Raw genomic sequence first — 26,429 nt, 5'->3', positions numbered from 1 at the left:
GACCTTAATCGAAGAACTAGAACTAAAGCATAGAAGGCTCTGAAATATATATATATATATAATTTGCATATGTAAAACTAAATGTTGAATGAGGTTCAAATGGACAGTATACAGTATATCTTCTGTCCTTTTTTGACTAACAGCACACCCACACATTGACGAAGAAATGGAAAGAAAAAACATTTCCAGATAGGTGGAGGTGCGGTGTTCTCGTAAACGCCTATATTTGCATGTACACCAGGAAGTTAATTCTGGTTGGGTCAGTTGTGTACTTTGTACCAGCTTCAAGTGGAATGTATTTCCTCGTATGAACTTGTGATAATACATTCTGAAACATTCAGAAACATTTTTCAACGTTTAATTGAAAGGATAGTATGATTAATGCGCCCGGTTATATTAATGACGTTGGCTGGGTAAATTGATTCTGGGGAAGAATGTGGTAACACCAAATTACCAACCGAAGATGAATCTTGTTTTTGCGAGAGCTTTGTTTTTTGCGTTACTTTGTATCAATACAGAGGCGATCTTCTCTAGCCTTAGTATTTTAAAGGGGCCCGCACTGAACTGCACTCAGGAGGTACGTTTTGAGATTGGGAATTGTATTCAACGAAGCATATTGCAATTGCGCAGTATTACCTGTTTCTCACTGTCGTACAGCATATTTACCTAGATCAATACATAAATGACACCTGTTGATTCAGCTTCTATAAATTCCGCTATGATGCGTTGTGTTGGTGTATTGATAATGGAAAATGACTGAAATATGGTTTTGTTTTGCTCTTTTTTTCAGGGTTTGAAATGTGAAGTCAAGATAAGTGAGTGCCTTAACCAGGACATCTGAACTTGTTCAACACTACAGCCTATTAAATAACTAAGTTATTGTTTATATTGTCTCGTTATTCTATAGGACACAGTTGGATCTCGATGATCCAGTCGCTGACAAAAACATCTCTATATGTTCAGCATTGACATTTTGAAATGAAAGGCTCTTAAATGCTCTCCCATAGATAACTGCCTGGATAAAGACTGGCTGAAGGAAATACAGTACACCCCTAGTGGGCCGGTGGAGCTGGAGGTGGGGGTGAGCACCAGAAGGGATGAGGAGGGAGACCTGGTCCCTGTGATAGTGGCGAGGTGGAAAGCCAACGATGATGGTTAGTGATTGGTCTCACCTTCCTTCTTCTACAGTAGAATGCACGCCCAAATAAGGTGCTGACTAACCTCACAACCCAGAATCTCATCTCACCGTTGAGATGGAGAGTCCGACTTAGTGAGACTAGGCACTGACGGATGGGGCACAGTACTAAGGATAAAGAGAAAGTTGCACACTCTTCTTATCTCTCTGGCTGTGACTTTAATTACAGGTAAAGTCACAGAATGGGAGAAGAGGGTGCAATGTTTCCTTTATTTTTAAGTGGCTGGGCGGTATCATGATGGTGTACAGAAGTTTGAGCATTTATTTGAGATCCTTGTTGTAAGTCGCTTTGGATAAAGGCGTCTGCTAAACGTCAAAAATGTAAAATGTAAATGTCCTTGCTATTGAAACCTGTAGTGTAAAAGGAAATTATCTCTGGTAAAAAGATCATCTCTGGTACCATCTCTTGTATTACCCATACGTTGTATTGCATCTGTGTATGAAATGTGCTCAATAAAGTTTGATCTGATTTGATTTGATCAGGAAGTATCCAAGAGCTGAAAGGAACTGAGATGAATGTGCTGATGATGTCCACCAACTCGAACCTGTGTGTTCAGTACAAATTCTTTGATAAGATGGCCATGAAAAATCCAGCAGGAGAGAAGGTACATGAACACATTTGCACTGAGCGTGGTAGTGGTAGAATGTACAGGGAGTAGACAGTGGGTCTCTCAGCTATGCAAGGGCAGTATTTCAACCATTTTTCAACTTCCAAAAACAAGACTTTGTCATCTAGATTCTAGAACTTCTGTTCATCATTATCAAATGATTTGATTATTTCTGAGAATTTCAATGACATCACTGGCATAGAGGGGCATTTATCTCCTGAAAAAAAAAGATGGTGGATAATGTTCCTAGAGACAATATGAAGTCTCTCTATTCATACCAATATACTTACATAGAGCAATATACTTACATAGAGCATCTGCTTTCAGTGGTCTTTCTCCATGGATCGAGTGGTGGTCCAACCTGATCAATCGTACCATGTCTCAGTCTCCAACCTCCCCAAACCAAACTTGCAGCACACTGGCTACAACATCAATAAAGAAATCACTATCCCAGGTAAAATTCACGAAACACACATACTGCTATGTTGTTCATGCTGCAGTGTCGATACAGTGTTTTCAATACATTTGGTTATTGTCAAACAGTGTTGCGTTCAAAACCACATTTAGCCAAAACAGTTTGTTCACGTGACATGGTGAGATATTGTTCAAACAGTCAGTTTTGAGCTGGCCTGCTTACGCATTCACCATAGCTGCTGAAAAGAACAATGTGAAAGGAATAAATCAGAGCTAGCACAGTATGGTTAGGGTGAGGGTTAGGGTGAGGGTTAGGGTGAGGGTGAGGGTTAGGGTGAGGGTGAGGGTGAGGGTGAGGGTGAGGGTTAGGGTTTGGGTGAGGGTGAGGGTGAGGGTGAGGGTTAGGGTTAGGGTTTGGGTGTGTAAAGCCTCATTTCTCTCTGGTTTTGTTGCTGTCAGGTTGTAAAGACCCCGAGATGCAGAGAACCAAGATGTGCCTGGAGAGTGGTGAGTCGCCAGTGTGATTTCTCAGAGACCAGGGCCCGTATTCACCAGGGATCTCAGAGTGCTGATCAGTTTTGCCTTTTTACATCGGGGCCGGCTCTACGCAGGGGCAAGAGGGGGCAACGCCCCCTCAAACAAATGGCCTGCCCCCTCAAATCAAAAATTTAGAAGTGAAAAATCCGCCGAAAAAAGCACAAGTTAAATGCTTCCCCTCATCTCTCATCTCCGTGCAGCGTGTCTTCACACAGCCTGCAGTCAGCAGAGATCGCCCCTCTCCCCTGCCCCCTCAGCCCACCGGAAACATCCAGTCACTGTTAGGATGCAAATGAGCCAAGAGCAGCCTGACTGTGGTGTCAGGTTTCCAGACAGAGCGGTTAAGATTTTGAGGAAGCAGCTAAAACTCCACTAAACTCGTCGTAGCGACCCGTGAGATAACTAATAATTAACAACAACTAAAACAAAAGTTAATATAACATCCATATATATTTGTGCAGTCAACTGGGGAATAGTCTGCTGTTTTTTCCCCAGTGGGAGTGTTTCTCAAGTCACACAAGCACAGACTAGACACTGTCCGCTGCATGTAACAGACTGAGGACTAGAGATGGGTCGTTCGCGAACGAATGGCTCTTTTTGAACGGCTCTCTTTGGTGAACGTAGGGAACCGATTCTTTTTGGTGAACGATCCATTTGGTTTGGCTCTTTTCCCATAGGCATATGTCCAGCCACAACCATGTGCACTCTTCCACCACCTGGACTCAGCACAAAAGCAGAGAGGCTACAGGGGGGACTGTTGACTCCCTGTTGGTTGGTAAAACCCAACTTGAAAAAAATCATTATTATGTCAAGAGTGTGGGCAGTGCTGTTAAGTTTCTCTGTGTGAATGAGTTGGGGCTCCGTGGGACTGCAGAAACCTTGAGGTGGTTTGAGACACGTTTGAGAAAACTGGTGTCTGGTGGTTGAGAAACTTTGAGACATGATGCAGCTGGTGATGATGTTGCTTCAGGTCTTTTTCTGAAACTCATGGAGTATACAATAGAGAAGGATGAGAAGCTAGCAAGCATTGTTAAGGGTATCCCAAAGAATGCAAAATACACATCTAAGGATATCCAAAACGAAATGATTCAAACACTGGCAGACATGGTGCTTGGAGAGGTCAGGAAAAAATATGAAAATGCTGATTCTGCAGGGTTTTGCCTCAAAAGTGATGGGGCCAGGGACAGGTGCAATGTGGAAAATTTGTCTGTGATGATTCGATTTGTCAGCAATTCCATGCCAGAGGAGCATCTTATTGGGTTGCTTGACTTGCATCAACTTGATGCAGAGTACATCACGTCTGAGATACTGACACACCTTTCTGATGCTGGCTACAGTGCTGACAACATACTTAGCCAGTGTTATGATGGAGCTTCTGTGATGAGTGGGATAAGAGGTGGTGTACAAGCTCTGCTCCAAAATAAGCTTTCTAGGTATATCCCATACATCCACTGCTACAACCACCAGCTGCACTTAGTGGTTGTGCATGCCATCCAGAGTGAACCATGTGCAAAGAGATTTTTCGACCTCTCAAGTTCACTGTACAAGTTTTTTCAGCACCACTATGTGTCTGAGAAATATAATGCACCTAACCTTAAAAGGCTGCTTGAAATCTGATGGACAAGCCACTATGAGGTGACAAAGTGCATTGTTGACAATCAAGACCATATTCTCAGTATCCTATCTGAGATGACAGAGGATGATGGTGCTGCTGTTGACCTGTGCACCGAGGCATCAGGCCTGCTATGTCAAATTAAGAGGCATCACTTCTTTGAGACTGGAAAGTTTCTAGTGCGGGTGCTTGGTGTCTTGAAACCAGCAAATGCAATTCTACAGTCTCAGTCTGTGCATATGTGCAGTGCTTCTGAGGTTGTTGGTGCAGCACTGGAGTCCTTAAAAAGCATCCGTGAAGATGAGAATTGGGGAGAGTCATCTCAGTCAGCTGCTGGGGATGATTCACAGCCTCCAAAGAGAAGGAGGACAATGAGCAAACGCCTTGGTCAAAGTGTTGTGCTCTCAACTGTGGGCCATACAGACTCGGATGATCCTACCATTTCCCCCCCTCAGTCTCTGAAAAGATCTCTGCTCAACATCCTTGACAGGGCCATTTCAGAAATGGAGAATAGATTTTCTCAGAAGAACGTTGAGCTGATGAAAGCCATATCTAGTCTTGCACCCAAATCCAGCACATTTCTAGATTCAACCCTGTTGCATCCTCTGGCTGTGCTGGCTGGCACTGTGGCAGATGATCTAAAAAATGAAATTCTTGTGGCAAAACAGATGTTGCTCAAGAAATGTCCAAATGAAACAGACCTATCCACTGTCTGTAAACACCTGCAGGAGTACAAGGAAGCCTTTCCCGAGTTACATAAATTGTATGTAACAGCCATGGTAATTGGTGTGTCTTCGGCATCGTGTGAAAGTTCCTTCTCCACATTGTCACGGGTCCTAACCCCCTATCGTCGCACCATGCTACACAAGCGAAAGAGAAATTTGGTGATCTTGGCCCATGAGAAGTCCATAACAAGTAACTTGGATATGGATGAATTTGTGAGAGTTTTTGCAAAGGGAAACAGGAGACTGGTGTTGTAGAGTAGAGTGGAGTTGTAGAGTGGAGTGGAGAGAAAAAATTGTGAGATGGAGAGAAAGGAGGAGATTTTAGTTATTAAGTTGCTAATAAATAAATAAAAACCCCAAAAAAGAAGAAAAAAAGAAAAAAGTTATGTGTGTTATATGTTCTGCTCTGTATCTGTTGTGTTGGACAAATTAGTTTGAGAACTTGTGATGCTTGTTTATTTTATTTTTTTCATAAGACTACCTTTCAGTTTTGTAAATATTGATTATAGTGAAAAGTCTTTCCTTTAGGTTCAAATGTATTTGAGAATTAGACCATCCAGTTAAGATAAATGTTATGTTGTTGGTTGTTAAAATCTGGATGAAGGATATTTTATTTTACTTTTTATTTTTCAGTCTTCCCCCTGAGGGATTGCCACCTTATTGTGGTCAGGGGGTTTGTGTGCCTCAGTGACCCTAAGAGCTATACCAGCAGGAGCTTTAGTCTTCAGGTGGGACACCCAAGTTGGACAGGTCTTAGGGTAGAGGCCTGACAGAGTGCAATCCACTTCTCTAGGTTGAGGGCTGGACACACAGCTAACAGCCCATGCCGTGAAGAAAACACTGTTATAAAAAAAAAGTGCTGGCACATGATGTGTACGCATAATGCCCCCTTCACATTTCTGACTGCCCCCTCATATGTGCATTCCTAGAACCGGCACTGTTTTACATTATAATGAGTAAGCGTATATGGGCCGGTTGGGAAATGACCCTAGATCAGCACTGCTATTCTGACACATTTGAAGAATATGGGCCCTGATGATCAAAGCAAGCAGCTTGATAACCATGCAGTTCAACTAAAGATAATTTGACACAAAAAACGACAGTATCACAAAATGCTATCCAAAGGCTTTAGTCCATTGTCCGTACTGTATTGTGATGCATTGTCCTGTGAAACTGTTATGCAACCTGTCAACCTGTCAAAACTGACAACCTGTCATTCCATTGTGTACATTGCTTACATTGCTGTTTATGCTGCTGTTTATATTCTATTTATTTTAAACTTATTGTTGCACTCCTCTGTGGCACTGTCACTTTTGCATTTCACTGCATACTTGTATGCACGTGACAAATAAAGAATCTTGAATCTTGCAGGAAGTTTGTGGGAGCCTAACGTGACTCTGAGGCGTACCGCTGGTCCTCGTGGAGCGGCCATTCTCGTTGTGGGATTCAGCGGTGATGAGCGCTCTGAGAACTACAGAGTCTCACTTCAGTGCTCCAACAGACAATGGAAGGAAATTAAAAAGGTGTGTGTGTGTGTGTGTGTGTGTGTGTGTGTGTGTGTGTGTGTGTGTGTGTGTGTGTGTGTTTTTTTTCATCTCTCTCACTGCTCTCATTTATTGTGACGTAGTACAAACATGCTTCCCTCCCGTAGTTCAGTTGTCTCTGTACTGTACACACCACATCAAACACATCGGTGAAGTGTTGTTTCTCTCGGAAATAACCCTAACCTAGAACATCATGGTATTACAACACAATGCACATCCTGCACGACACGCCACTCCACCCCTCAAGCTTTGCCCCAGATACACTTCCCAGCACAGATATGCTGATTTACTACTCGTTACGCTTCAGTTTGCTTGAGCAAGTATTGCTGAACTGAGCAAAACAGTCCTAACAACTCAGAACACAGCATGATGAGTTTAACTGCACACCTCTTTTTTTTCCGCTCATGCAAATTAGGCTCAGAATGGGCTTACAGTATGTGTGTTAATCTGACTAATGTTACTTGTTATATTTCTAAACCACCATGTTTTGTAATATTCCAGGTTACTGTCATGTGCATATCTGCAAGAACCTACATTGTTATTGATGTTCATCCCCACCATATGACTCTATGCAATTACATTTCCTTTGCAGTAAAACATAGTTCTGATGGTCCTCTGATCAGTATGAAATTTGATGGGGTTTTTTAAATATTGATTACTATTCCACAAACATACACGTCATGATTTGTAAATGATTTTCCATAGAACAATCAGGCGTCGCTCAGTGTAACCTTCGACCTTGAGAAGTGGCCTCGGACATGTTGCAGTTTTAATGCGGAGGTAAGCTACACTCTCCAAGTGGATGTTTTTCGATGATAGATAAATGCCTGATAGTGTTGACTGTTGACACCATTAGTAGTGCTTTGATTTCTCCTCTTACAATATTGTAATAACATAGTTATATAGCATAGTGCTTCAGTAATTGCATAGTAATGAGGACTGTGTAATAACAAACAGCATGAATACACTCCATTATTTATATCAACAGTATATTACAAAGTAATTGATTCCAGCATTATTGAACAAGTTTAATTAAGAGTAATTATTGAGTTACGACACAGGTATATAGCCACTTATAACAACTTTTTTCCTTTGAATGTTTTCAATGGCATCAACAAAGTAGTGCCAGGGAGCAGATCCTGGTTGTTGGTAACATGGTCACTTTTTAAAACATGTTCTTGCAGATCCAGCCTTTTTTTACCGCGTGCGGTAATGACTGCGTACGAAGAAGGAAAAGTTTTAACATATGTCGGGGTATGTCTGTCTTTATTGGTGCTAATAGTGAGGCCTATATGACTAAATATGATATAAAATACTTAAAATGAAAGTAATGTATTTTCTAGTATTCTATTGTCGACTAGACTATAACACTTGATTGCTTTGCCATTGTGAATCTTTTTCTCATGGTAAAATACAGTTCATGTCAATTGACGAATGTCCCTCTAATTTCAGATTCAGTCCCAGTCCTCCCATCAACACCTGCTGCTTCAGACCCTGTGACCTGGACAGTTGTCGCCATAGGGGTGCTTGTTTTGATCTGTGTAGCTGCAGGCTGTATGGTCTATGTAAGGCGCAGAAAGATGCAGAAAGGTTGGTACAGTAGAATACATATGCTATTTTTAATGCAGCACTGAAATTGTTTTGGTAATGAATAATTCAGTGGTCCTCTACCACAATGAAAAATCATTATTGGAAGTCCTGATTCTCCTATTGGAAGATATATTCTATTTCCGCACAAAGACATACATTTATGCAATCCTGTATTACTGAACAGTAATGTAGCCATAATCAAATCCATTACATTTATGAAGACATTACACAAATATAAATAATTGGGGATGGAATTTAGGAATAAATGGTGCATGAAATTGAGGCATGTAAATTAGAAAATGGGGAAAACTGGGTATCAGAGCATAAATTTGCATGGTTATAATTTGCAACAGAAATATGTGTAGAACTGTAGACATCTGAACTGCTTTAATTACTTCCCCCCCCGAGTTGCAAAAGGATGTTGTCAAATTTCAGAACTCACCACAAACATTCGGCCAATCGGTGTGGCGGAATGTCTGTGGTGAGTTCAGGGATTTTTACATCATGCTTCACAACTCTAGATCACTCAGTCTTGAAATTGTCCCCTAGGTCGACTGGCTCCTCTTATCCAGCCGAAGGATGACATGCAGAAGGAGAATCTCCTCAACAAAAACAAGGAGCCTCCCAGAGTGCTGGTCATCTATTCCCAGGACCATCAACTCTACAAGAACGTGGTGCTGAAGCTCTGCGCTTTCCTGCAGGCCAAGTGCGGAACTCAGGTGATCCTGGACCTTCTGGACTCCACCTGGCTCGGTACCGTTGGCCGCCTGCCCTGGCTGGAGTGGCAGAGGCAGCAGGTCCAGAAGTCCTCTGACAAAATCCTGGTCCTGTGCTCCCGGGGTGTACAGGCCAAGTGGCGCGCGATGTGTGGTCAGGGTCAGGTGACCCTGCGAGAGGATGTCCTCTCGCCCGTTGACGACATGCTCACCCCTGCTCTTAACCTGTTCCTGCCTGACATGCAGCGGGCGGCTGCCCTGGGCAAATACATGGTGGCGTACTTTGACGAGGTGAGCAGCGAAGGGGACGTGCCGTCCATTTTCGACATCGCCGTCAAATACAAGCTGATGAAGCATTTCGAGGAGCTCTATTTCCGCATTCTGGACATAGAGAAGTACCAGCCTGGCCAGGTGAGCCACATCGAGGGCATTGGTGGGGATGAGTACTTCAACTGTCCCTCAGGGAAAGCCCTGAGGGACGCCATTGAAAAGTTTCATGCGTACCAGCTGGAGCACCCTGATTGGTTTGAGAAGGAATGTGTGGACAATGAGGAGGAAGTGCTGGCAAACGTAGAGTATGACATCCTTCTTGAACAGCCTGTCCCTCCAATCCTTCAGTGTGTGCCGGAGTACAGGACAGGACCTCCCATATGTGTACATGAGGTAGAGCTCAATCAGAACAGCACAGGGGTACACATCTTAATCCCTGAGGTGAACCAGGAATCTCAAGGGACCTCAGTGCTGGAACTTCTTCCCAGGGTGAACTCTGGGTGCCAGCAGGTTTACCCCTTCAATCCAGTCATTGGACCCCCGCCCAGTGTACTTATCTCTGACCTCTATCCCCATGCCCAAGAGATTCAACCATTCTGCATGTCTCACCCTGCTCTGAATGAGCCGGCCCAGCTGAAAGGGAACTGGCTCCACCTTCAGGAGGACTCTGTAATAGACAGACGCCCCATAGAGAATGAGGAAGAGGAACCACAGGCCTCGACTGGTCATAACCAACCCAGCCCTGAGGCACTGCAGAAGCTGATGGCTCTCCAGCTGTCCCTCAGCTCCATCCCAGAGACCCCCTATGTGTCAGTGGAGGGTGAGTATTCGCACCTGTCTCCACTGTCAGAGGTCAGCTACTCACAGCCTGTTGAGATGGCGGAGGACGAGGTTATGAAAGAGGAGGATGAGGTTATGGAATCTGCTGGAAAGAGACCCAACAGCGGATCAGACCAGGGCTACATCTCCAGGATGTCCCTTCAACATGACTCTCCTGTGCGAGGGGCCTGTGAGAATCCACTGGTAGCACTGGCGAGGCTGCAGGAAGAGCTTTACCAAAACAATGATGGATACTCTGGGTTATGAAATGCAGAGGCGTGGACCAATCAAATGCCTCCTCTACGCCCTGAAATACCTGTAATGCCTCTCGCTGGGTCCCTTCATTCTTGCAACATGGTCTTCATTTATTTTCTTTTTAATTATCACAAAATCAGACGATTTCGTACAGCATAATCCATAGATTTATTTCAGATTTCACTCACTTGTTATTTGGTTTTACGTCTACAGTATATAAAATTGATCAAATCAATACAGATATACAATGCACCCTTTTTACACATAGAATCTGCTATCTGTAAACAAAAAGAATTTACATTTTTCCATAAACAATTTAGGGAAAATAATATGTAAAAGCCCATTTAATGGGTTCCACAAACTATAGGGGATTTTTACACTGGACAATACTGTCTGTATTTTCTTCTCATTTAGATAAATACAAAATAACATGTAATAAGTGTGGCCTCTAATTTAGTTCCTTAAACAGTATTCTATATCCGAGAAAGCAATGTCCTTTGGTAGTGTCTGTAATGCCCTATCCTTGTTCTTATATAGGCCTACAAATAGCTTTCTTTTTGTCAAGAAATAGTACATTGATATAATCAGTATTGTATGCTTAATTTATAAACTATTGCACAACAAATACCTTTTCCATATTTGATAATGCAGAAACGTTTCTATGTGTGTCATTGGCCATTGTAAAATAATATAGAAACATATAAAACAACTTTTAAATACTTTGGCATGGTAAATGATTAGCAACAAACAAAGCACAAGCCATTCTGTTCTCTTACAGTGCAATCAATGTCTGAATCAAACACAAGGGTCGAAGGTCAACAATCCTCTGAACACACATCATTAATAACATGTATGTAACAAGACCCTGTGATGAAACCCCCTCAGCATCAGTCAAATGCACCAACAACGTAAATCACACCGCACACGTAGGCACACGTTTCTTTAAGCAGTTTTATATTCACCACCTCTGGTCTGCATATTTTGCTCACTCTTCTCGCATCAAAAAGTGAAGGTAAAAAAAACAGCATTGGAAAATTGCACAGATCACTCGACTTTGTTACATGAATTCCAGATCCATAATTAGTTGTATATCTACTGTATGATAATCGTCATAGGTTGAGGCACGATAAACTAAAGACTACTTTTTGCGCAGTAAAATACAATATGTAGTAGCCTAAGTATTATTTACATTATTTAATGTAACCATAAGTTTATGACGAGAGTTATTCTTATGTGAATATGAGGACACATGCCACAGTAGAGACCTGGGTGGGTGAGAAATCCCCCCCCACCCCCTAATTTGTCTGCGGCGCATGTCTTAGTTGGTCTAACGCTAACCGACCTGTTTCTTCTCATACACCAATTTGTTTTTATCTTTTGTTATGTGGTTTGAATTTGTCATTGATGTTGTTTGTATTAAAAAAATATGTGTAATAAAGGGTGAACCCATTGTGGGTTTCTTACGTCACCCTGCACATGTTCATATTTCCATCGTTTTTGTCTGTAACTGTAATTTTTTTTAAGATAAGAAATACAACTAAAACTAACACTTGTTGATCGAATGGTTGTATGAAAATCCAGGATATCAAACTAAAGAAATATTGCCTATTGCATGCAATACATGAGCATGGTGGGTTGGGAACCCACCAATAGCATTGCTGATGACTCCATATCCTTGATAGCACCTGGCTGCGGATTGTCTTGCCATTTCAGATCCAACTTTTATCACGACTCTATCCGGTGGAGCTCTATTCAGCTCTATTCAGCTCTATTCATTCGAGTGACAAACTGCAATGGCTGAAATGGAATGGATATCTCAACAGTCAAGGCTGCCAATAGAAATGTTTAAAAATAGCCCACATGACCTGAAAGAGTGCAGAGGTAGGCCTTGTCTTGAGGAGAGAAATAAGTGCATTAGATATGAATGGATGTTTATACTGATATCTTGCCAAAACATAAAATGTTTCCCCCCCCCCAGTTAGAAAAAAAGACTACAAGATAGTTTCGTTTCAAAATGCATAAAATTACGCATATACGCATATCTACTGCACATTTATCTACCAATAAATTACGCACGTTTCATTTATTCGTCGTTTGGGAAACGATAGCCTATTTCAAATAAACGTAGATTGGTAGACGGACGATACTGTTATCCTTAAAAAAAACATCACATTTACATCGATATTTATAGACCATACCTAGGATTATTTCCTCTCATAACAAACCACAAGCTTTCTGATATTGCACTTAGCATTGCCTACTCGTCTAACAGGTTCAAAAAAACAACAACATAATCCTCACTTAGTGCTTCACAAAAAAGTGCATGTCAATGATTTCAATTCACAGATCACTTAACAAACACAACTCCACAATAATATCCAACTTGGCGTTATTAATCCGTCTGGCAAGGTCTAGGTCGAGGCCTCCTGCAGATGTTGTGGGTGCATATAGCCTAATTTGACTGTAGCACCTGTTGAGAAATCCACTGAAGTGAGAAATTGTCATAAGGCTGTTATTGACACTTGTCTTTCATTCCACCGTCGACTCCTTTGATTTCCACTCCATGCACAAACAAAGGGTGTCTACGATTGAGTGGTGACGGCCAGCGTGTTAACATAGCCATGAGGACACATATCATTCTCAGACACGCAGTGGGAGAATTGCGCGGGGTTGCTCCCGCTGGCGAACCTCCTGACACCTCTCACGGTCACACACTGTTCGATAAGCTCCAGGCACTTGCAAACCAGGAAGAACATATTCTTGAACATTAAAACCGATATGGGCATTTTGTAAACATAGACTTGAAAGCACCTGACCACCAGCAAGGGCGCGTTGACCAGCACGCCGGTGAAGAACCTCGCCCAGATCCAGCGGCAGCGCATCTCCGAGGCCGTCAGCTCGTAGAGCCAGAGGACTGGGACGCCCAAGGCGATGAAATACACTGAAATGACCGTGTATTTTAGGTAGACAGTGGGTATCTCGTTCCTCAGAAGCATCTCCACTAAGGTGAAGCTGTCGATCAGATCCAGGCAGGTGTTCATGAAACAGCCTTGGGAACGGTGGCGCGTCGCCCCGTTTAAGTCCTCGATGATGGAATTAATGAGGCAGTAAAGTAGAGGCGCTGAGAGCAGAATGATTATCTTAAAGCCTGTGACGCCGAACGGAACTTTCAGCGTAATGAGGTCCAGGATCGACGTCTCCAAGATGAGCACGACTTTAGGCGTGCAAGCGATAACGTAAATAAGCCATGCTAGGTACGCGTAGGTGAACTCCCCAAGGTTGCAGCCGAATATGGAGCTCTTCTGATGGAACCCACAGGCTCTCTCCCTTTTGCTCCTGGCGTTCTTCATGAAGAATATCCCCCAGCCCGACACCACGACGAGGTCCGTGGCTATCCACGAACACCAGAAATAATCAGTGAAGATTATGAGGTAGAAATCCAGGATGCCGCCCTGGAAGATGAGCAGGAGAAAACACAGGATTTTGTACAGGACGTTCCTTCTGGACCTCTGCACGAACAGGGGAGCGGTCTGCATGAATTCTCCCGATGTCATGATATAGGCAGCGGTGGCGGCGGCTGAAGATACCAAAGGCTTGATGCTGCTCTCCTCTGGGTTGATGCTGCCGGTGGATGTCTGCGTGTCCCTTCTGGACGAGGCGCTTCTGATGAACAGCTGCCCGTTTTCCGCGACCGACGAGACTGGTGAGTCGAGGCAGATCACCGCTTCGGGTTGAGGATAGTTGGCCTTGGGATTGTCGTTACCAATTTCTGCGATCATTGTATTTGCGCGTTCTCCTCTTTTTTCCTTTCTCTTGTAGCCTAGTGATAGATGCTACAACGTGGAGAGCGATAGGGCGCGCGCAAACCATGGCATGGAGTCTCTTACACATCGGAATGGAATGCTCTTGAATTCTCATTATCAGTGATGCCAATTTCAACAATGATGCAGAGACTATCTATAGTAATGAGTGAACTATGGTATTTAGAGTAATATTTCACTCTATCATGTGTTATGCAAATTATGAAAATATCAAAGTAACTTTCAATGCAACAGCTCTGTTGAATTCATGGGGATATACAGTATAGTTATCATGGGACACTAGTTAGAATTCACTATTACAAATGCAAAACAAATCCCTTCTCCCCAATTCAGATATGCAGTAGAGGCTTTTCCATAACCCCTGGCCTGAATATGTCTTGCTGCATCCATCAACACCATTTCAGATTGCACATTCACCCACGTATGTATCTGTATACCCACAATTCATATACGGTATGGTACCCATCCATATGCAAATAGTGGGGACCTAAATGAGGGGCTATAAGGATCCACAGTGGAAATAAGTCTGACTGTGTGCTTATTGTGTCCTTGATGTTGCTAATGTATGTACTGCCAGTAGATGTTTTGGCTGTATTTTAAATTGTCTAATACATTAATCCATTCAATGACCAAATGCATTCAGCATGACAACAGAGAAATTAAAATTTAAGACAGCAGCATGAGGCTTGTCCTCTGTGTCAGTTCACATCCCCAGTGGAGGTGGAGGTGTCATTGAACACGCCTGGGTTGCTGCCTTGGATGACAGAGGACCTTCAGTAAGAGGACAAAACATTTTTGAGAGAAGGCCAACCTTGAATTGTTATGTCTCCGATGTGAGGGATCCTTGGTAAGCCTTAATGTTGGTGACATGAAAAATAGATCTATTCTGAATGCAATGGTGGCTGTTACACACTGATAAGAACATATCGACCTGTAACAAACAAGCTTATGGCCCACTCCACTATCACCTGTCATACTGTAAGTCCAAGTCAATCACCCCTGGTGTCGAGGTAAAACGGCTTTAAGATTACAAAATACATCACTGTCGGAGGATTCATGGTTTACTTGTCCATTTCTCCATTTCTAACATGAAGAATTGCTTCTGGGCCCCATGCAGTATATAGCCTAAAACACATTTAAAGTATTTGTTTTTGTTAAAATGTGTAGTGGTGCACGATACAAAACATATACAAGCCATTGTACGCAAGCGTGAACACACAGATAACATTTAATGCATCCGTTTGAGAACACAATGAGTAACAGAACGTGTAGAAAGAAATGAAACTCACTCCGTAAGCCGCAAAACTTTCATAATAAACTTTAATTTCAAGTTATGATGGATGACTCTGGACCATAGAAAACAGACATTTCAGTAAAAACATATGCATTCCAATAGAGTTCAACAGGAACTGACCAGGTTTAGTTTGTGGAGGGGCATCTGTCAGCCTGGCTTTATAATGCATTACTCACTTGAAGCAAACAAAGAAATATCTACATGTAATTATAGACAGGTGTCTGAGAAACATTCAGCCTCATTCTTTTCTGCATTTAAGTCTGTTTGCCGTTGATCATTCCAAATCACAAAGTGTCACTTAAGCTTGGTTCTGAGGAAGGGCTTGTCATTGGATACCACAGGTGTTCCTGAACGGGTGCAATTCAGGACGGTTAAAATGTGCACTCGGGCCCATTATAAAACTATTTTAAGAGATAAAAAGGTGTTCACCGACATTCCACTCTTGACAGAGGAAGAAGGGGAAAGCAAGTAAACGTAAGAGTGCTTTTGTGCATGTGAACAAAGGAAGCCGACCGCTGCCTCCACCCAATTCAATTCAGTGCATGAGAAGAGGAATGTTCCAGAACCACTATACAGCCGTCACCAGTAACAAGTGTAGTTGTGCAGAGTAGGTTGGTGCATCCTCAAAGTCTCCAAAACAAGATAATACAACACCTGGGTAGATGATATACAAGTCAAACCCACACCCACAAATAAACTGAATAAGGTTTAATGAGCAATATTTAAAATTTTTATATAAAGTTTTTGTTATTTCTCATTTTCTTTTCTTTTTGTTTGTTTTGTCTTTTTTTTTTATTTTAGTTAAATTTTTTTCTTTCTTTCTTTTTTTTTTTTTTAGACGGAACCGGACAAGGACAGAGATTCACAAGGACAGCGTTCTAGAAACTGTTTAGCATGAGCGCATCACCAGCCTCTTAGTCTTTTTTCTTTTTATTTACTTCATTTATTAATGGCCTGCTTAAAGGCACTGCCACAACACAGGGAAAAAGCTACTGTCCATCACTCACACGAGACAGTCCATTCTAGTGTCTAGTATAGGTGGGGAAAGGGGGTGGGGGGGGGGGGGGGGGGCAGGTTAGCGGGCAGGAGTGCTATAGGTAAATCTCATAGATATCGTCCAGCTCTTCATGAAACACGTCCCATTCGTCCTCCGAGTCTGTGACCTCATCGTCCGTGCCGGCGGCCAGAAGCATGAGGAGCATCTCGCTCAGCTCAAACGTCACCATCTCCTCGTCCTCGTTGTCGAACGAGTCGCCACTCTCCCGCTCGTCGAAGAAGTCCCACAGGGGCGTTCGTCTCGAGTTCTGGGAAACGGAAGGGGGGGGGGGGGTTGAAATTGTTAAAACTAAATGAGGTCTGGTGATGTGTGTAACCCACACATCACAGAAAGAAGGTGCAGTGCGTAAGTCTGTTGGGAATCTGCCACCTCAATTCAGTTAGAAGTCTAAGCCCGCCCCCCCCCAAAAAATGGAATTGCAGTGTCAGACATTGCGGTTGTGTTTCTGCACACAGGCACGATTTGAAGAGACAGGCACCAGAGATAGAGAGGCAAAAATCATTGAGGTTACTCTCCAAGAACATCCCTGGCCAGTTGCATACAAACCTGATCGCTACTGATTAAAACAGTCATTTTTAACTATTAGAAAGCCATTAGGAAGCTTGAAAAAAATTACATCCTTTAAAGCTGTTTGTACAACAACGTTAAAAACACCTGTAGCATACGGATGACACCTGGCTCATCTTCCCATTCATCAAGTCTCCATAAACCCCCCACTCCGCCCACGCCTGCCCTGGGTTCTTACCCGGTTCCTCCCGTTGGACCCCGTTTGCCTCCTCTGGGGCTGTGGCTCCTCCAGGCGTCCGTCAGGGAAGGCGTGCTTGTAGAAGCAGTTTGAGCCGAACGGGCAGGTCCCACGACCCTCGTCGAAATATCGACACGCTTTGCTCCTGATTAAGAACGGAAAACAGGGGAAGGAGTCAGCAGGTCAGACAACGTAATGCCTCATAGTTCCCACCAACCAGCTGGGACATGCTACTGCATCAATCCCGCTGAAGCTAAACGAGGAGTGATCGAAAGCTCTGGATTTGAGTGGCTGATATTTGTCTAAAGAGCTCTTCATCAATCAAAAGGAGGTCTCATTTACTAAAGTGGTAGTTTGAGAGAGGAATTTGCATTGAGTTTATAACAGGCTTTTAATTCACAGCGTCAGACAATGAATCCAATAATCTGTACCCCATGCCGTCCTTGTATTTCTGGATGAGTTTCTGCTTGTCCTCCTTGTCCTCCACCCAGTACTCGCTTGGGATGACGAAATTGGACGTGATCCGACACTCTGGGCAGGACCTGCGGAGAAGCAGAGATTTAAGAAGGTAGAAGGTAAAAACATCTCTCCAAACATTTAATGTGTTCACATGAAACACGAATTAAACTGGAAAGAAAAAGCCATTGCAAACAAACCCGGTGCCATTTTGTACAGCAACATAGCTAAGGACTTCAAAAGAAACAACAAAGTGCTCAGGCACAACATAGACACCAACAATGGAGAAGCAATCCACTCCCATCCCTTTTCCAACCCCCACCCCGGACAACTTCCTTACTTGATGATTTTGCTCTCAAACTGCTTGGCGCTCCTCCACTTGCGGATGCACTTGAGGCAGTAGCAGTGGTTGCAGTTGGAGAGGATGCCGAAGCGACGCTCGCTGGGGTTGGTCTTCTCGAACACCACCTCCATGCACACGCCGCACATCATGTCCTTGCTGCGCTGGATGGCGAACGAAATCTCCATGTCCTTCTCGTGAGCTTCGATGCAAGCCTGAGGGGGGACAACACAAGGCCGTTAACCACTAGAAATACCAATCAGCTACAATCACTTCACCACTGACCCATCAAAGCAGTGTTTTTCCCGATACTCGCCCCCAGATTCCACTTCCTATAGCTCTTAGTAGTGTCTGGCCACATTAAAACTGAGGCAACATAAAGCACTGCCAAGGCTACTTCTACTTACTACTACCACCAACTGCAGAAGTTCAACTAAACGGACGCCTGAATGGAGTTTGTATGGTGGCTGAGAGCATTCGATTCAAGGTGAAGCCTGTGTAGGTCTGTTACCTTGGTATGCTCCGACCGCTGGGCGTTGTCGGTCGGGTGGAGCACCTGCAGGCCGCACATGTCACACACGTCGCCGTGGAGATATGCGCAGTTGAGGCCGTAGCGGCACTCGCCGACGGCGGCGTACGGACACAGCTGCTTCCTCAGCTCTTTGTCTTCCACAGCTGGGTCCTTCTCAATGTCCTCTATGAGAAGGCCAGGCCCCTCCTCCTTCCCAGGCTCAGCTAGACACACGCACATACACATACACGTTTTCTAAAGCCTTTCTGATAAGAAATACCCTTTTACTGGAAAAGGAAACAAGTGAATCGAGCACTCTCTGGAATGACCCTGCGGTTAATCACCACATGGACACATTTCTGACTGGGCAGAACACTAGGAACACACTTAGGAACACTAGGAAACCTTGACTCCTACATGAGAACAAAATGATAATAACACACTGCATCAGAGCAGATTGGGAGAAACATCCCAAAGCCTGTTTCTCCCAATCTGCTCTCCTGAGGTGTACCAGAGAGATGAACACCTGTTCTGTTCTGTGTGAGGCTAGGGAGCCTTTGGCTGCATCCCAGACTAAGAGAAACACAGCCTGCACTGAGCCTCTCACAGCACCTGTACAGGGGAAGTGATGCTAAGGTTCGACCAGATTTTGGCTGGCAGCCAACGTGCCGTGTCTCTATAACACCCACGATCATCTTTAAAAAGCTGACCACGTCAGAAAACATTTTTTTCAGACTTGAACATTGTAAACATAGAATATGAAAGATTTCAGGGGTTGGCTTATTGTATTGTCATTTGGGAGACTGCAGGTTGGCTAAAGCTTGTAACTAGACTTGTTACATTAAGTGATAGGAGAATGTTACGGCCCCATCAATTTCAGATACTGTACATGTTACGTTCATCCTTGAACCAGATACGCGCAGTGCTCTGACTTGGCAGAGGATGGCATTGTTGGCATATCAGCGCCGCTGCAGTGCTCAGCCCACTCACCCCGGCCACAGTAGGGCTGCCCTGGCACAAACTCTGCGGCGTTGACCCAGTCCCCTGCCCCTGAGCCGAGCGGCGTCTCAGGGCTGTCAGCCGTACCACCTGGTCCACTGGGCACGGGGTCTGGGGCGCTGGCGGGGGGGAGGGGGGCGGAGCGCAGCGGCATCTGCGGCTTGGGTCCTTGCAGGTCGTCCTGCTTGGCTGGTTTCGAGTGTTCAAACCTGAAGCAAGAAGAGATAAAATTGGAATCACATATTGGAATGACCATCATATCACTCAGGATATTTGCCAACTATATGCCTACATCTTTTTCTCTCAACTTCTGATTTATGATTGCCTGGTGTCATAAGTGATAGAAAAATGGTCAGAATTTTAAAACCATATGTGCTTTCATATACATATATATATAATAATAATAATAAATGACATTTAGCTGACACTTTTATCCAAAGCAACTTACATTGCAGTGAGTGCATACATTTTTCAGTATATACGGTCCCAGCGGGAGTCGAACCCACAACCTAAGCGCTGTTAGCGCCGTGCTCTACCAACTGAGCCACAGAGGACCAGTGTTCAGACGTCCAACAATGCTAAATGGTTGTTTCTGAATTCTGTAACTATTCTATAGATCAGCAGTGCATTTCTTTCATGGTTCTCAAGGGCATACAGTTCCATTCATGCATATCTGAGTCAGGCACACAAAGCACATACTTCCACAGCAAGGCTACACCGTCTCGCAGCCAATCTACACAGGCCTGAAATCACAAGGCTATCAATATTTATGTTATTCTTCTTCACATAAAGCACTGTTTGCATAACATGCACTCCCAACTACAATTTTCATTTCCAGCCACAATGTTGTTTTTATTTCAAAGTGAGTCTAGCTCAAATGGAGTGTAGGAAGTCTCACAGGTTAAGCCACTGCTGTGGTGCTTTAGAAATAGCTAGCAGCGTCCCAAAAATGTCTAGACTAGGCCGTGGCCAACTCATCAAAAGAGGTGACGATGGCTTCATTTTGACTGTATTCTTATCGAGTAATGAGACTGTGTATGCAAGGCTGACCTTGTATTTCAACATGTTTGGACTAAGGCTAAAACGTTGTTTGGGTTGTTGTTTCCATCTCAGTGGGAACCACAGCCAGCGGAGGAGGGTGCGTTATCATTTGTTCTCATGAGGCCGTCCTCTGATACTGAAGAATTGGGTTAAGAATAAAGACACAAATATATTTCCCAGTACAACTTCAGACCGTTATGGACATGATCAAGCGGGCTCTACACACTCGTGGTCACATGACCAACTAACACAAAGTTAACATCATGAAGATAAATGGCATCTGACATAGATAGGCCACGGTCTATAACAAAGGGAACTAAAATCACTTACCCACCATAGGCTGTGTGTGCGGGGAAACATTCCCAATCATTTGTAAAGACATAACCACACATGTGGACTTAAACTCAATGCACTTGTACAAATACTGAACAGCAACACTAAACTGCTAGTAGACCTTTTACAGATTCTACACACAGCGCATTATGCGATTACGAACAATGAATCCATGACCACACCATTTCCATTTCAAGAGGTGAAGCTTATAGTAATCAAAACAATTATCACTGTCTGTGTATCAGCCACATTTAAAATCACATGGCTGTTGCCACCGAATCCGTCTACAATACCCTCACACACCTACTTAGAATATCAACTCAACTGAAACTACATTCTCTGCCCTGCAACGGCTACTGAGAACAAGATGTTTTATGAAGAAGAGAAACTCTATAGTTAGAAGAGGGAACTCAGGTCCCATATCTCTCCAAGAAGCTGCCAGAGCACCGTTTAATAAAGCAGGGGGGGTGACACACTGAATTACCAGCAATGAGGGACTCCATTTAAATGTCACTGGAAAGAGAAACAGACTAGGCTAATCCCATGGTTATCATCTGTGATTATGCTGTACATCACCATCAATGTGCGACTAAGCCTACTTTTGTTTTACAAAATTCAACTTCGACTTGTCAGAATTTTTACTTGTTACTTGACACTTCTTGAGTCGCAGGACGTCAAACCACTGGCATGGTGAATGATTGACGAGGTCATCATTTTGTCATAAGGTGACAAATGAAAAAACAAAAACTAAAAACAAAAACAGCCTCTAGTCTGATAAACAACCATATGGGCTTTAAAAATACCAACTATTTTTGGCCACATCCAATTTCTTGCATGTGATGTCCTAGATTTAGTTTGATTTCATTACAGTACGTTACCAAATCATTGTGGACGGCCTTTATAGGAAAAACAAGACCCTCTCCACACAGCCACAGTACAGGATGACTAATGCTCACAGACAGCCAGAGAGAGAGGGCTGCCATGCCATAGCATGGAAGAAATTCCCCTTATCTTTCCTCGGACCGCCTCCGCATTCCCAAGCATTCCCAGAGCCCACTGCTAGCCCCCACGGTGGCCTTAGAAACCCACTCAAGCATTGGGCAAACAAGACGGGAGGGGGGGGGGGGGGCTTTGAGGTGCGCATAAATAAATGACAGAGGAAAGCGCTGCTGCTGCAGAATGGCGGAATGAACCGAGTGAACCCGGTAAAAGCGACAGAGAGGGATGGGAGGGGAGGGGGGGAGGGGGGGGGGGGGGGGGGAGAGGGACTTAGAGAAAGAGAGACACAGAGGGTTATGCAATTGCCATGCAGGCTGCAGTGCGCTCCGTCTGGCCTGGGAGCTGCAGAAAGAGAAACAGAGCACCACAATAGGGCCTCACTACAGCCTGACAGGGTTCTTCCATAATAAAGCCCCCACAGAGGGGCCCATTCTCTGGGCTCTTAGCGGAGGCTGCAGAGCCCCCACGGATCAGGGGTATAATGAGGACACCCTCCCCACTGCACCTCAATCATGTGGACAGAGGAACGTATATATCAATATAATAACAACCACGCTACACTGGGTTGACTGCTACAGTCAAAGTCATAGCCTTTCAGTAGGCAAACGTTCAATATGAATTTTTACTATTTCAGAGGATCAAACATTCAGCTAACAAAGACATTCCCCTGCAGTAGACCTGGGAGCAGCGGTAACTATGGGGATGCTTTTGAACTCAGACATATCAACCAGACAATTGTCTGCAGTGGCTGGCTAATGTCTGGTTCAGCTCAATGGAAAGTCTACAGCCTTCTAGTCAGTTCAGTGAGACTTCTTAGGATGGTATCTATGACTCTGCCTACGCCTACCTCACCTAGCTCATAATTTTTACAAAAATTAACTGAAATTGTCATGGCCTTGCTTGACAACATCACACAGCCCAAAAAGAAAATATGGAACATTCGTTTCCACGGTAACAGACACTCAAGGCAGTTTAACATGCTCCCCAGAACAATGCAAATATGAGTGTTTGAGGTGGTGGGTCATGGTAACCTGTCACTAGGGCCATCATGACCTCTCTCTGGTGGCTGGCCCAGGAATACGAATGTGAATAACATGTTGACATTACTAGGAACCGGCGTGCTCTGGTGTCACGATTCTCAGAAGCCTTGCCAACAACATTGTCATGGGGTCACTCAAAACTAATGCTCTGATACTAATCGAAGGGTGTTAGCTCATAAGGATATATGACACCTTAAATGTAATATTTAGAAAACATCAGTGGGTGGGCTTTTGACTTTGAGCCAAAGAGGCAATTGGGCAACAGGCACCACTCACTCACACAGAAGACAGAGGCCTACTGCCATAAAACAGACATCTTACGTTCCTTTTACAGAGCACACTCAAGGCATATTCAAGTGTCATAAAGTTTACCTGCAACGGTCCCCAAACACACAGTTTCCTTTCTGAAAGAACTTGCAAATCATGGCTTCTGGTTTGCTGCTGGTGAGGTCATGGGAATATCGACAGTTGCTCCCTTCTTTGCAAAGCCCATGCATGAAATACCTGCAAATAACAACAACAACCAAAAGTTGGTATCTTCTCAGTTGAAATTAGGTCACAGCACTGTATTGGGACTTAATTACAATCACAAGCCAACACTGATATTCAGTGGACTATTGAACAAAATGTTGCTTTTATCTAAATTACAAATTTTGCACACAGGAAAATGGCCACACATAGTAGCCAATTCCCTTTCCGAGTGTCTATGACAACACACAGACATTTTTTTTTTTAGTTCCTGAAAAAACAAATGTGTGTTTTCTCTGCATCAGCTGCAAAGTAATAGTAAGCCTACCGTCCAGCTGGAGTTAACCCAATGTCTTCCGCTCGGAATGCGACCGTAACAATATGACAACCAGCCCAACACAAGTTCTAACAGCTGGTGGTGTCGGTCGTTATAACGCGACGATGTGGGCCGTTTAGTCGATGAATGTTGACTTATTGAGATGTCCTCATTTCAGTGTTATGAACTTGTCAGTCAGTGTAGCGCTTCTATTTCCAGTTTCAGCGTTCGCCGGGGCTTTCATACAGCGTTTACATACGGCTCTTTTGTTGTTGTTGTTGTTCACCATTACGGATGTTTGCAAAGCCCTAGTTGACTTGGGAGCGTCGGGGGGGGAACGGCGAGCTAACGTTGTGTCCCGACGAACCAGCTGTCTGTCGTTCCGCGGCGGTAGTGACTCTATCACAACAAACAACACAGCTCCCCGACAGCACAAAAGACGCCGTTGTCAGTCTCTCACCAAGGACCGAATCAACGGCGATTCGGTCTCAAACGGTAAACGACGTCAAAGTGAGTACGGATAAGTGTCTTCTTGAGTATTGTCTTACCTGCAAGTTACGTGTTTGGTCCAGCCTCCTGTTATTGCTGGAGCCGCTGTAGATGCTGCTGCTGCCTCCGCCATTGCTGTTTATGTTGAAAGCCCCAGCACCCGGATCTTCCGGAGAGCCGCGCTCCGAATCGGGAATGTTCGGAAGCGGAGACGTGAACGAGTGTGAAATGCCTCCGCCACCAGGAGGCACTCTGGAGCAGCTTTCTACAAATAACGATACCACCTTTTATGAGGTCATAAATGTGTCATAAAAGACATAGTCTGGGAAGTCATAAAGACTTCACAAAGCTCACTGTGACACCCTCTTTCGTAAATGAATTATCATTCTATCTCATGTTAACATCAATAAAAAACTAAAAACAAAAACAGTGTTTGTTGTTAATGATGTTAGCGATGTCATGTAGGGAAGGTTGAATGTCCCCTGGCCACGCTACACATCGTAAACTGTTGATATGATATTGACCTACCGATGTTTGTGGGTGGCTCTGGAGAGAGACTCCATCATGTTTTTATTGTCTGGACACTGCGTTTAGTTTTAACATTTAAAGATTGTGTTTCAAAAGTGCTCACAGTGAATTACAAGCAATTTGGAATTCACCAGAAACTGCTTGGGGTGAGGAGAGAGAGAGAGAGAGAGAGAGAGAGAGAGAGAGAGAGAGAGAGAGAGAGAGAGAGAGAGAGAGAGAGAGAGAGAGAGAGAGAGAAAGAAAGAAAGAAAGAAAGAAAGAAGGTTGTGGTTTATCATTATCAATTTACATCCATTAAGTTATTTGGCAAAAACAAACACACAAAAGATGCAGGTAGTACATTTGTGATACTAGTACATCACATTAATTCCAAATGTCTCTTATTAGGGGATGCACCTGCTGTGTCTGGGTGGGTGAGAGGAGTACTGGAGTACTGGTAATACTTTTGTTTCACCACTGGAGGTCACTAACATCCTATAATACATTCACTATTATTTTCTAGTCATTGAACACAATGTATAATAAAGGGTTCAAATGACAGTTTACCTGGAAGTGCTAGGTAGTAGAAATAACAATATACCATAACAATAAAAACATGCAGCCCATTGTATTTAGGGTCCCCAAGGAGTCAATGTGGAATTTAAACTCTGCTGTGACGCAATAATGTGTAGTCATGGCTGCACAGCAATACCACCCAGACCATCAGTGAAATATGAGGCGCATTATGACATGCTGCTACTCCATTTATAACTTCACTATGGTGGGAGCAGAGTGCATTTATTGTACTTTTATTGAGATGGAGTGTGTGTGTGTGTGTGTGTGTGTGTGTGTGTGTGTGTGTGTGTGTGTGTGTGTGTGTGTGTGTGTGTGTGCGCCCAAGTATGTTTGTGTGTGAATCAGTACCACTCATGGCTTTTTTCCGGTCTGCAATTAATACGCCACCTCCGAATGACACTGACACCTCGTTAATGTTCCAGAGCTAATTAGAGACACCGCTCCTCTCCCGGAGTGAGAGACGCTAGCAGCTTTCTGATTGGGTCTGATTAGCATGCCCACATGCTGAGCCCAAACCCAACTCAGCACCGAGCTGATGATGACGGCACCAGTCTGAGAGCTCCAAGCCTCTTCTCCCTAACTCTCTCCTGAGCCCAGTATTTCAAATCTTAGCTGATCGGATTTCGGCAATCGGATTGGGTTAGAGTAAATCATAGAATTGGGTATATAAAAACAGAAAACTTTGATTCCGATCATTCAGCTTTGGTAATCCAATCTGACCTTTAATCAAGGTTGAATGTTGTTTTTGCGTATTTCAAAATTCAAAAGTAGTGATTATCTTGATCCCACCTGAAGGGTGGATTCAAGGTGGATTTTGAAGGTGAACGTCACTATAACCAATAAAATAAGGTGAAGATATTGGGGAAAAATAATATACATCGTAAATACAGTTTAGTAATAGTATTTAATGTTGTGTGAGTTATCCAGTGGATGTTGAATTATGTCAATGTGTGGATGCAGATAAGTGAATACATTTACTTACAAGTGACATGCAAGATGTATTTTTTTGTCTGTGCTACCTATCTTCATGTAGTTCACATATGTCTTTCAGTAGATGGCAAGATAGAGGCTGATAAATCCAGATTCTGTGATCTTGATCTTGTGTTATCTGGATCACAATGATCAGCCAAATCATTCTGATCCTGAATAGCA

The 26,429-nt window shown here is 43.7% G+C and overlaps 3 protein-coding genes across 4 annotated transcripts; 1 reads left to right on the top strand and 2 right to left on the bottom strand.

Annotated features, from left to right (window-relative positions):
* Positions 1-295: 295 nt before the first annotated feature.
* Positions 296-11,781, top strand: il17ra1a (interleukin 17 receptor A1a). 2 transcript variants are annotated; one of them, XM_083692444.1, is made up of 11 exons: positions 296-577; positions 791-815; positions 1,008-1,154; positions 1,679-1,800; positions 2,131-2,257; positions 2,677-2,724; positions 6,463-6,614; positions 7,341-7,415; positions 7,820-7,889; positions 8,094-8,225; positions 8,775-11,781. In XM_083692444.1, exons 1-11 carry the CDS (start codon positions 464-466, stop codon positions 10,295-10,297), a joined length of 2,535 nt encoding a protein of 844 aa, XP_083548570.1. In that variant the 5' UTR covers positions 296-463; the 3' UTR covers positions 10,298-11,781. The 2 variants fall into 2 exon arrangements, with proteins under 2 accessions (XP_083548570.1, XP_083548569.1); XM_083692443.1 differs by having other exon boundaries at positions 8,088-8,225.
* A 1,086-nt stretch (positions 11,782-12,867) lies between these two features.
* Positions 12,868-14,064, bottom strand: tmem121b (transmembrane protein 121B; the record flags this gene model as incomplete). Its single annotated transcript, XM_083691904.1, has 1 exon — positions 12,868-14,064. One exon carries the CDS (start codon positions 14,062-14,064, stop codon positions 12,868-12,870), a length of 1,197 nt encoding a protein of 398 aa, XP_083548030.1.
* Positions 14,065-16,453: 2,389 nt separating this feature from the next.
* mkrn1 (makorin, ring finger protein, 1) lies at positions 16,454-24,377 on the bottom strand. Its single transcript, XM_083691718.1, has 8 exons — positions 24,254-24,377; positions 23,294-23,425; positions 19,500-19,717; positions 18,510-18,733; positions 17,999-18,213; positions 17,634-17,744; positions 17,203-17,347; positions 16,454-16,704 (listed from the first exon to the last, which is right to left on the bottom strand). Exons 1-8 carry the CDS (start codon positions 24,325-24,327, stop codon positions 16,492-16,494), a joined length of 1,332 nt encoding a protein of 443 aa, XP_083547844.1. The 5' UTR covers positions 24,328-24,377; the 3' UTR covers positions 16,454-16,491.
* Between the last annotated feature and the right edge of the window lie 2,052 nt (positions 24,378-26,429).

Source organism: Argentina silus, assembly GCF_951799395.1.
Source record: "Argentina silus genome assembly, chromosome: 20".
Taxonomy (NCBI): domain Eukaryota; kingdom Metazoa; phylum Chordata; class Actinopteri; order Argentiniformes; family Argentinidae; genus Argentina; species Argentina silus.
The sequence above is the reverse complement of the archived record's forward strand: the minus strand, read 5'-3'. Positions and strand labels throughout refer to the sequence as shown.